General features: G+C 45.4%; 1 protein-coding gene across 1 annotated transcript; it reads right to left on the bottom strand.

Moving 5' to 3' along the window:
• Window positions 1–3,932: 3,932 nt before the first annotated feature.
• On the bottom strand, window positions 3,933–9,427 carry LOC128893422 (optomotor-blind protein-like). Its single transcript, XM_054154329.1, has 2 exons — window positions 9,228–9,427; window positions 3,933–8,183 (listed from the first exon to the last, which is right to left on the bottom strand). The coding sequence occupies exons 1-2, from the start codon at window positions 9,425–9,427 to the stop codon at window positions 7,379–7,381; spliced, it is 1,005 nt and encodes a 334-aa protein (XP_054010304.1). The 3' UTR covers window positions 3,933–7,378.
• Between the last annotated feature and the right edge of the window lie 2,660 nt (window positions 9,428–12,087).

Here is a 12,087-nt window from a genome sequence, read left to right as displayed (position 1 = left end):
TATATTTGATTCCCGAGAAATAGCAGATGACGATTCAGAATTGAGGTTAGATTGATGGCAACGTTATTGCTGAATCATGTGCCCCCCTTCCAACATATTCTTTTATATATTTATGTATCTGTGCGGTAACTTCTTGCATAAAGAATTTTCTATTTAACAATTTCCACGCAGGTTTTGATACGGAAAGAACGTCGAGCGCCCTGGGATTCGTTCGTTCCGCGAATGACTTTTTAAGGAGGCACTAATCCACTCTCAAGGGGGTATGCTAATATCGGCTGAGCCGTGGCTCTATCGCGTTTAAAGACAACGAAAAGACGAGCAGCTTTCGTGATCGAATCGATTACCGCGAGACCGGCTGCTTGCTCGCGGAATAAAATCGAAAAAACGAGCGGCATAAAAGTCGACCGATACGTATCTATTCTCGAAGTCCGTCAATTTGCTCGAGGCTGCCTCGATCCTGATTCTTCTATGGTAGTGATTTATATCTTCGCGAAAGAATAGTGCCGACTATTTATTGCGGACTATAAATATGGTTTCGGTCGCAGTATGCGGCTTGCAAAGTAAAAAGTAGGGACGTACAATGTGGAACCAGGAGAAAGGTAAATAACGATGCCGATATGTAAGGTTAGGCGATTGGTTGCGTTTGTTATAGTCGAATCTACTTCATCTGTCCATTTGTTCGAGTAGATGTAGAAAAAGTGAAATTTATCATTCATTTTTCACTTGTTCCCATTTATTTCTCGTCTTTCTACCAATCCTATTCTACTGAAGATAAAATAAACATGTCCAGACAGTATTCATGTTTTCATAACTTATATTATAGGCTATAAATAATTCTTACTTACAGCAGAGGTATCCTAACCTAACCCAGTCCTAATATCATGTATCTCTTGAATCTAACCAAGTCCCATTTCAAACATAACCTAGATCTAACTCTCAGCGTGCCGCCTAAGGAATACGAAATTACTTAATCCACGATTCCCTCATTCGCTTAGTCATCGATTAATTAATTCCATTTAGTTGGAAACGCGCGCCAACGACGCGGGCGAGCAATTATCGTCCAGCGGCGATACAAAATCGCCACGAGACGCGAGTGAAAGGATCGGAACGGTGTCAGCGACGTTGGATCGATTGCGTTGCATTAATTGACCATGAAAATGGAATGTCACGGCTCGTAGATTTTCCAGATTAGGCATTGCCGTGACTGCCGCTCGTTTCTATCCGCGAACGCGTCGCCATATTTTTCCCGATGGTGCCTGGTTGATGCGTTACTTGCGCTGCTAAAGCGGAAAATATATGTACCCGTAAACACTCTCGTTTAGTTTCTAATTGAAATTTTTACTCGATTGGGGGTAACTTGAATCTTGAGTGTCATGTTTGTCTCGTTCCTCTAATTTTATATCATATGATTGAGGTTAAGTTTTGTATCCTGTAGTTGTAGCTTCTTCTCGTTGCTTATTAACATTTAAAATTTTATTTTTCTTGTACATTTTGGTGTTTTATCCGAAGCCTGCGTCGATGGCCAGGGAGAAAGAGAGGAAACCATTAAAAATTTCAACATCGATTACCGGTGGAGGCTGTTCCGCCAAAATTACGAACATAATGGGGAACACCCAGGTGAACGAGTGAACGGCTTGCAGATTTCGCGATTACGCTTAACAGATACATCGTGTTGCCGCAGAAAAGGCTCATAATTGCTCCTCGCGCGTGACAGACTTTTTTCCTCCCTCCTTTGGAAAGGAGGGCAAGTATTCTAAGTGATCCTCTATGTAAATTTTAACTTGATTAATTCTCAAATGATATTTTCTCAACGTTATCCCTACTGCAAACTGCATAATAAATACATTAAACAAACAAACATGAAATATACAAATGCGTAAAGGGCTATCTTGCAAGCCTAACCTCGAAATTAATAACTCCCGCCGAACTACCCTCAAAACCAAGCGCGCTAACGAGTCTCGTCGCGCGCGCATGAATTATTTATGCTCACGTTATGCCGCTTGTTTGCAGCGTCGCGATATATTTCGCGGCGAGGAGGGAAAAAGGAACCGCAGAACGTCTCGTTTCCGATAAAAAAGACTAAAAGCGTGGGGCATACACGACGCCCGACCGATTTTAATTATACAATCATGCAATTTGTACGTTCACGTGCGATTAAGTCGTTAGCCTTTATGGCGGACGCGACCGGAAAAATTGAGAGACTCGCCTTGAGAAGGCCCTGACGGATTTTGTTTATTTAACGAACGCGTCGGGCCCAAATGGCCCTGTCCACGGCGCCACAACGATTATTACGGTAATTATTTCGAGAATCGATCCCGTGGTTAACCACGTGATTACTAGGATCGACACCAGGTGGCGCAGGTTCCTCTATTCGATCTTCCAGCGATGAGTGCAATGGGAAATAATTTTTACATACCCTTTTGGTCACTTATTTTATATTACGATTATTATGAATTATTTGATAACGTAATGAATTCCGTGTATAAAAGTACCAGAAATGATTATTCTGAAGCTAGTAGTTTTAGAGATATTCGGGTATGAAAGTTGGGCCTTGTCTGGCCTTGAGTCTCAGGCCACGCCCACAGAGGACTTTTTTTAATTGTCAAACTATAGATGCTCTCCAGCAGCGAATGAAATAGTTCACTGAACAGGTAGATAATTTTACGTTTCATCTTCCACGTTCATTCTAGTTCTTATTAACTCAACCCACCCCCCACTACTTTATGGCCACGCCCACAGAGGATTTTTCCAAGCTATCAAACTATACATGTTCCTTAGCATCGAATAAAATGAAAAAGTAATGTTTATCGCTCATTAAAAAGAATGAAAATTCTGTACAAAGTATTTTATGTTATTCGTTTTATTTTCTGTACTATTATGTTGCTTTGAAGGTTAGGTACGTAACGTATGTTTCCTTTACTCAAAGTATAGACGTGTTACCATTCTTTGTTTTCGAATTGGATTAAATCTTACGTCTACAAAGAGTTCGATTATCTTTTCGTTTTTCACTAAGAAGCAGGTGTTGCTCACTTACCTTGAGAAGTCGATGAAACTAACAGACGCATCGATAGCACTGTTCGATCGAGAGTCCTCTAGGTACGAGGCCACTCGTAACGCCTACCTCGAGCTTGTGTGCTTGATCTCCTTAAACCTATTTTCAACAGGGCTGGCTTGAACTACTGAAGTGCCCCATTTTACTCTCTACTAGATGACGTACCATAACTACGAACTTCTACTGTTTATTAAAATACTTGTACGCTTGTTGGAAGCTTTTTACACGAATGAGAAAGGCGATTGATGTGATCTGGTAGAGAAAAAAGACAGTTTGATATTTTTAAATTAATATATATATATAATTCTTAGTCACGTGGATCTCGGAGGGCGTTTATGGGAGGTAGGGGCGGAGGAGTGGGAGGCTGGGTGGGTGTACAATATACAATACAAGCCACGGAATATCACGGATTCTCGTGTTAGTTTCGAACGTTTCGATTTTCGCCGCGTTACATTTTTTTTTTTTTTTTTTTTTTTTTAATTTTAATCTTTATTGCTTTTCTCTCGACAACATGTTCTCCTCTCCGAGCGCAGGACCGTACGCAGCGCGCTTCGAAAATTAATCGCAACGAAGACTGGAGGGAGTTGAGGGGAGGAAGAACGAAGAAAAACAGAAAAGTTCGAGGATTGAGCAAGATTCTTGGTACGTAGGGAAGAAAAAATCGTGTCGTTTTCTTCGCCGCGCTTGAATAGGGCCCTGTTACTCGACGACACGAGGCTGGGTCTGCGCGCCGAGAGCTGCGCGTCCCAGTCGTATCGCTTATCGAGTCTCGTAGCGCACGTTCTGCCGTTGTATTTTACACGATCGCCCGGCGTTTCTACTTATTTTGTGTGTCTGGACCTTTCTCGAGTTTCGAGCCAAAAAGAAGCGACGTTCTCTCTTATAAAATCGTCCGCGCGGCGTCGTTTTCGCTCGAATCGATGGAGGTGGATGCGTCTCGTCGGGAACCCCCGCGGTTTTCCTCGAACGATCACTAATTTCGGGCGAGATGGACAGAGTTCTTATCTTGATACAAAATTCGAACAAGGAATAAACTATGAGCAACCTTTTACACGTTACTCGGTGCATAAAAATTAATATATGACTCGTGGAATGAAATTATACTTTATGTTTGATCAAATAAAATTTGTATTCGTGATCTATTATTTTAACGAATGTCTGCCCATCTCAGTTAGAAACCGTTTTGAGTTTTTGTGACATGATCGCGACATGATTTCAATCATTTACAGCAGTTGATTCGAATTGACCGAGTCCCTTTCTCGAAAGGAGAAAGCAACAGTTCAAATCTGACGATTTTAACGCTTTTGACCCTTCGACTTTTGATTTTATTTAACTTCGCGTTTGATAACTAGATCATTTTTCAAGTGCTATTCGAGTCCGTAGAGCCGAGAGAATAATGGATGAGAGAATGAGGAGAACGAAAAATAAAACAAATAATACCGAGGCATGTTTAACAGACATCGTATTTATTTAAAATTTTAAATAGGAAAAAATAGTTTAAAAAATCATTATAATGACAATTTGCAACTGGCAGAGTAGCATCAATTATTTAAAAAAAAAAAAAATAGTAGGAACAGATAGAGTTATGTATATTCACATTTTTATACAATAAAAATGACAGTACCGAAGGTATCACGAATAAAAAAGGAATTTGTTTAATAATAATCGTGTTGACACATTAGAACCATCAAGGCATTACAATTTCGTAGTTTGTACAATCAGAACAACATTGCATAGAAAATATTACAAAACACGGTGATCTAACATTTACACAAGGAGAATATAAAAAAAAAAATTCAATGTTAACGAAAGTTTACAGCTGAAAGTGACACTAATAACTACAACAGAACTGGACAGACGTAGTTACAATTTGTACAATAAACGATAAACTTGCATAGCGGATTCTACGATTTGTCTCATTGCAACAATTCGACGATAAAATAAAATATTAAAAATGAAATTCATTAAAACAAATCAGTATCGATTAGCAGGGGGGAAAAGTTAACCGAAGAACAGCCTTCGAACGTGGCCAGAATTTCAAGCACAGCTGAGAACAAGCTCTACGAACGCAAGTCGCACTCCAACCCTTATTCACAAGCGTCACTTATGGCTATCATCGACCAAATGAATTTTTCTATAACTGTAATTCCGTTCGGGCTTTCAGAACTATCAGCAGAGTTCAAAGTATTCAATGTTCGAAGGGTTATTCACGAGGACAAATGGGACTGATGGGTCCAGCTGTGACGCAGGGTCAAGCACCCTCGACTTTGAAGAACGACGGAGTCACGAATCTCCGATTTCTTAAAACTTAACCTCTACGTTTCCGAAAAAGTCGACTATTCGTCGTTCCATCTGCGTTTTCTGCAATTATCTACATCGATCGCTAACTTTTATACAAATACAGTACCGAGGGGCGCCGGATCGGGATGTACGGTGTTGATATTCCGAAGCGACAACGTCGAGAGACAAGAGCTGAGCGCCGCGGCCATCTTGGCGCCCGGACCGGTGGCGCCACCGCGTCTTCTCGAGGCGCCACTAGTTTGCGCGTCTTTTGCGCACCGAGCAAAGAGATATAGATAGAGCAGAGCTCCTGTAGTGGAAATGCAAAACGTGAAGAAAAAGAGAACAAATCGCGAGAGTATCTGTGGTTCTATTTAAATTTATTTCGTTCAGATATCGTAGATTTAAAAAAAAAAGTATCTAACGGCTGCCAAGACAGGCAGTGATAAATTTCAGTGATCAATGCTACCATAAATGTGTTCACCGTTGCACGCATTAGCATGGAGCCCCTTAATTTATGGGGCAAGTGACCAGCGAGTCCATACATTAAGACAGCACTGCTTGGCGAGGGGAGTCATAGGACTTAAGGAGCATTTAACAGCTGACGCTGACACTTCTCCTAGGTTCGCGGTTACACTTTTGCGCCTGGCTTGCCTACTCTATCTATATAACTTCTCTGGCGCTGAGACGGTCGTTGCATCCAGCTCTGGTGTCGATGAACACCACGAGAGAGATCGTTCGAGATGTCTGGTCCATGGGAGCCTGCTGAGAAACGGCGTCGGTGACGGTGGCGCCATCCGCGCAGGCACAGGACCGAAGAACGACGCTCAACTCCCTGCTTTGTTAACCTATAAAACGCGCGACGGTGTGATTTCGAAACCGAAAGGCGGGTCGGTGGACCGAATCGGACTGAGTTTGCCGTCTGTCGAGGTTATTTTTGTCGTTTCCTCGCCTTATTCTCGTTTATCGAGGGCGTCGTGGCGTGATCAGGCAACGTGCGTTTATGCGTCGTTTACGTCTCTCTAATAATTAATATAATATTATATTCAATAATTAATACAGAGAGTAGTTATTTATATATATATAATATATATATATAATATAATATAATATAATATCACTAGGGTACATATGTACAGGGGCTGCAAATAGTTAGGAGGTGCTCTTGTATTGCAACGTCTCCCTCTCTTACACCTAAAACGCACGCGGGCAGAACGCAGCCGTGCCGTTGTCACTAGCGTGGGACACTTCACCCCCACTCTCGCAAGCTCCTCAATAATTTGAAAATTCGAAACACTTCGAGTGTTATCCGACAATTTCTCGGTCAACTATACGAACAGAATTGGACGAGTCTCTGGCATTGGGAGCCAGGAAGCGACAGGAACGTAGACGAACGTAACGAAAGAACCGAAAAAGTAGCGAAATGTTAAGAGACATCCAAGACTCCCAAGACAGACGAGACATCCGATAGTCTTCGAGGCGAATGACACGAGATCGTCGTCATTATTAACGAATCCTGTATCGCTAGGTGACCCAAGTGATTCGAACGGGTAACTTCCTGCCCACCACTGACTCCCCTCTTCCCCCAGCCACGCTCGTCCCGCCCTTCCGTGCCCCGGAGTAATATACACCACCAACTCTCGCAATCCATGCAGCGTCCGTGGACCCCGGGCCCCGCGCGATCCACCCCCGGCCATTTTATATACACTCACAGGGAACCAGGCCCAGCGCCGAGTCCCAGAAACCGATGGAGAACGCGTCCCCAGTCCGCGGGGTAAAATTGCACTTCGTAGTCTCGAGCGTCCCTCGTCCAGGTCGCCGCCTGTCCCCCAGAGGGACGCAGAGGGGCCCAGGGCGCCGTGAAGCGTCCCAGAATGGGGCACAGAGGGTCCCGGGTCGAACCATCGACCCTCTTCCCTGCTACGACAGCTCGGAGGTCGAGTCCGGCTCCCTCTCGTCGCCGTAGAGTTCCTCAGGGTCACAGGATTCAGCCAACTGCTTGTCTTCTGGGTCGCCGTTCGTGCTGGTCACGGGCTCGTTCTCCTGTCACGGACTCCCCCCTCCAGCGTCCGCGTCGCCCCTGTGCCCTGGCGTCAAACTGGGACTGCGTCTCCTCTTCTCCTGGAGCCCGTTCACCATGTTCTCGATGGACTTGAGCTCGCCCGCGGAGCTGCTGCTGGACGTCAGGCCCGCCGCTGGCGTTGGTGAGCCGGTTGGGGGCCTGGGCGGTGGTGACCTGGGACTAAGGGTCCTGCTGCCAGGGGTGACGGTCTCGAACGCCGAGCCGTGAGATGGCGCTGGCAAGGTGTACGGCGCGTATCGATGTCCCTTCAGCTGATGCAACGGACTGGCCAGTGGGTGATGGTAGTGCGCGAATAATGCCGGGTGCTGAGACGCGGCCAGGGCCAGCTGCGCGTTGAACAACATGCCTGGCGACACTCCGCCGTGGATACCCAGGTGACTGGGGGGTATTAGGGGACCTGGACCGGGATACAGACCGGGTACTGGCGGATAGAGGTATGGTAGCAGAGGCGGATGAAGCGGCAGGCCCACCGACACCTCGGGTCTTGGCCCCTCCGAACTCGTTGGACCTGGCCCACCCCCGCTCTCGGAGCCCGAGGACTCGCTGCCTTCTCTTTCACTGGTCCTGTCGTCCCTGTCCCGAGAGTGCTCGCGTTCGCGTTGATGGTGGCCAGGGTGGGGCGTGTCCGGTCCCACGACATCTAGAAGCTTGTCGTCGTCGTCGAGGAGGTCGTTGACGGAGTTCGAAGAGCGTCGTTTCTCGGGAGACGCCGGACCACCTGCCGTCAGCCGGGAACCGCCTCCTGATACTGTCAATACCGCCTGTCTTCTGCAACAACGACTCCGAGTTAGCAATCTTATAGGGTCGCGTGACTTAGGAGTCATCTAATTATTTTTGATCACTTAAATAGAATAGATGTCTTTAGTTAAGCTAAACTAGGTTAGTAGTCCTTCCCCTCTTATACTAAATTAAAACTAAATCGTCAGAAGAACAAAAATCCCGCAATTCGTGATTCCAGAAGTAACGGGAATCCTCAACAATTTATTCTAACTACATTCGAGGCCAGCGGCGTTAAATCCGAAATGCGTCCGACCGTTTCTTCCATTTCTACTTTAATCCCTAGTTCTAATTCATTTAATATCGTTCCGCTTTATCCCCGCTGATTCTCCGACGTATCTCATCGAGAGAAAAAATGATGAGCAGGAATAGAGGGCTCGAAAAAATGGCTGTCGAGTGGATCGAGCGCACGAGAACTCGTCCGTGCGAGAACGGCCGGCGTTAATGCTCGCAAATATCTGCGCTTAATGTCGGACGAAATCCACCGTCGCAATAAAAGTTTACGACGCCACGGTAGCGTTAAATATGTTCAGCGCGAAACGGTTCGTTATCGTTTACGCTTCGCCTCCTCTTTGAAAGACCGCGGCGTCCAGCAATAACGCCTGCGTCTGTTTCCTCAACCGCGAAGTTTCATTATAGGATTCCGCAGCTTTAGAATTTTTGCGAACGTCGAAGATGAAACGAAAGCTTGCTCTGTCAGCAGGATCGGATAATTGCTATACGAAGTTCCGCGAGGGGAGTCACTCGATCGACGTTGGTTTGGGGATTTTCCAAATTACAGACGTCACCAATGTTTGATCGCTGCAATGCGCCGCTATTTGGCGCTGATCCCATGACGTGTGATTAGATCGATTACGTTTTGGGTGTCTAGGTGGACATGGCTGTGGTCAAAGTGTGGGGTATGAAAATCAGAGGTCTATTTGGGAAGACACTGGCTGGGAGACTCGTCTTGCAAACTTGGAATCTTCTCCCAAAACCTCTGTTTGCAAGCTCCGAAATTGATCTAGTTCGAGTCCAATTCTCTGGCCCACTTACTTCCGGTAGCCCTTAAGACCTAACCCAATGGACCCTCGGATAAACATCAATGTTACCCTTGGATTCTTTTGTTTCAGGAAGCGAGGGATTAAGAACGTCCAAATCTGGGTGTCTTCAGAGAGAACCTTCTTCAAGTGGCTGAGGATCACGATCTGGAGGTGATTTGAGGGATTGATGAACCTGGGTCGAGTCTCGGACATCTAAATCCAACATACCTAATAACGACGATATCCCAACCACCAGTCACGCCAATCCTAACCAACCGAGCTAGTTCCAAAGGTATCCACTCCGAGCCTACCAAGATGTCTCCGTGATTGAAGAACAGCACTGTCTCATCAACGAATTCGTCCCGCCGCGAAACTAATTATCCGCGACGAAGGGCGTCCCAGTGGGTAGCCAGAGGATTCACAGGGGGGGAAACAGAACGAAACAAATCGACGTATTTCAACACCGCGGCGAGCAAATCTAAGCATCGTGTAAGACTGGCTAGGGCCATTCGAGAGCCGGACGTAACGAGAGGCTTACTGATACCTTAATGCTGTGTAATGCGATCAATGCACCGACGCAGGGAAAACAAAACGACGACAAGATAGAAAGAGAGAAGCCGAAAGAGTGACAGAGAGGGGCGACGGTGAGAAAGAGACCGATGGAAAGAGAAAGATGGAGAGGCTGAGTGTACATCGTCGGTGTACGGATGAACCCGTGACGCTCGGAAGGGTGTTACGCTACGGTTCTCCGGTTTCCGACGCGCTTAAGTGCGAGAGCACGTTAAAATCAATAGTTTCCGTGGACGACACGGGGATTTGGTAAGTGAGACTCCCTCCCCTCAACCTAGAATAGGACGGACGAGGTAGTCACAGCTGGTAGTCGAGATGAGCGAGATGTTTGAAAGCCAATTACTGAATGTGCCGGACTGTCTTTCGTCGTAGACAATTGTGTGGAAGATCGTCGTAGGGGTCTTCTATCGAGTAGACTCCGGATCCTCAAGTGAAGAATGGGTAACGAGGTCAGTTACATTCAGGATCGAAGGAGTCAAAGTTAAAGTTTGGGAGTTCAGAGCATATTCTCTGGGCTGAAGATGACTGTTCCTTGTCAGAGACACTTGGACAACACGAGAAGATCGCAAGGAAGCCTCTACATCGACCACCCGAGGATAGATTAGCCAGGTCAGTTATATTCAAGACTGAAGGAGGCAGAGTCGCGAGGTTCAATAGACAGTCCCTTTGACTGTAGGTGATTATTTATCAAAGCCACTTGAAAGACACGTGAGAGTGTTCAGTGAACCCTTTCAATCCTCTACTACCTAGGGAATATTTCATCGTCAATATTATCGGAGTTAGCCTAAGAAAAATTATTTCTGACATTTGAATGACACAGGACTATTAGTGAATCTATATATTCTACCTGGGGATATGCTAGTTATGATTTTATGGTGGACAATCTAATCCAAATATTTAGATCCTAGGTTAGGGATTAACGCCATTTTTAGACATGGATCGTGTAGCTTAACGTTTCCCTATCGAAACTACTAGTGGACAGTCACAATATTTCTAAATCCTATTGTCCGTGAAATGCACGTTTTCATGATCGATTCCACTGTTTATATTTATAGGTCACATGACGTAATTGGATTCACTAGACGTGCTTCTATCGCGCGCCCAACTGTTCCAGTTTCGGACACACTTGCTCGTGAACGGGATTTAAAAATTCCCGTCACCAGCAGGTTCTACTCTAAAAACAACACAATTTTTCCTCTACCATTTGCGAAATCAGTAAATCAGGTGTATCGCTTGGCACCTGTCCTGGAAAACCTGGTGTGATAAATTAAACAAGTTACAGATATCTATAAATCCCATCTGGTTATAAATTAGTCTGAGCTCATAGATATCTTCCTCAGCATCTCAGTGGAAGTTGAAAATAGAAATCATCAACTGTTACTGGTAGATCAGTTTGGCTTCTTCTTCTACCTACTTTCATTTTTGCAAAGCTATCTATTCGACTTTATCACAAAGAATCATCAGACGAAACACGCATCAAAATGTCTCATTCACCCAACGGAAAGGAAAGTGTTTCTTGATCGGTATTCGCCGTAAAACCTAGCCCCGATTATTTCTAATCCCACGAAAGGCGCCATTTTGCAGGACGTCGATCCAAAAGTGGAACGCCTTCTTGTCGCGCGGCAATTTCTCCCAATAATCGCCGCGACCAGGTCTATCGATCTCAATTCGAGCACGGTTCACCTGTTTCTGCCTGTTTTGGCGGAACCGCGGCCGGTTCGACTTTCCACGTTGAATTATGCATATCCCGCGGAAATCCATCGATGCAGACGTAATTGAGCTATTGGAAAAGTTGCCGCTGAATTATCGACCCGGGACCGTTCGATCGGTCGCAGGAATCCCTTTGATCGGTGATCGACCACGTGCTGGCTTTGTTTACCGCGCCGACCGTACCGCACCCGCCAGCTTATACTCTTTTTACAGAGAATGCGGCTCGCTTTCACTCGCGCCGCGTGGCTGCCATCGGTACCTTGCAAAACCATAACTACGTTATCCGTTCTTTCTATCTCGAGCACTTTTTGTCGTTGGTGTTATTATTGAACGACTTTGTTAGTCTAAAATAGTTCTTTTTGTGGTGGAATGTGACAGAGGAATGAATTCTGAGTACAAAAGTATCAGAAATGATTATTCTGAAGCTGATAGTTTTGGAGATATTCGGGTATGAAAGTTGGGCCTTATCTGGCCTTGAGTCTCAAGCCACGCCCACAGGGGACTTTCTTTAATTATCAAACTATAGATGCTCTCAAACGGCGAATAATATGGTTCACTGAATAGCTAGACGATTCTACACTTCATCTCTCAGC

Source organism: Hylaeus anthracinus, unplaced genomic scaffold (genome assembly GCF_026225885.1).
Source record: "Hylaeus anthracinus isolate JK02 unplaced genomic scaffold, UHH_iyHylAnth1.0_haploid 27493, whole genome shotgun sequence".
NCBI classification, from domain to species: domain Eukaryota; kingdom Metazoa; phylum Arthropoda; class Insecta; order Hymenoptera; family Colletidae; genus Hylaeus; species Hylaeus anthracinus.
Note: the sequence above shows the minus strand (reverse complement) of the source record. Positions and strands in the feature narration are given on the sequence as shown.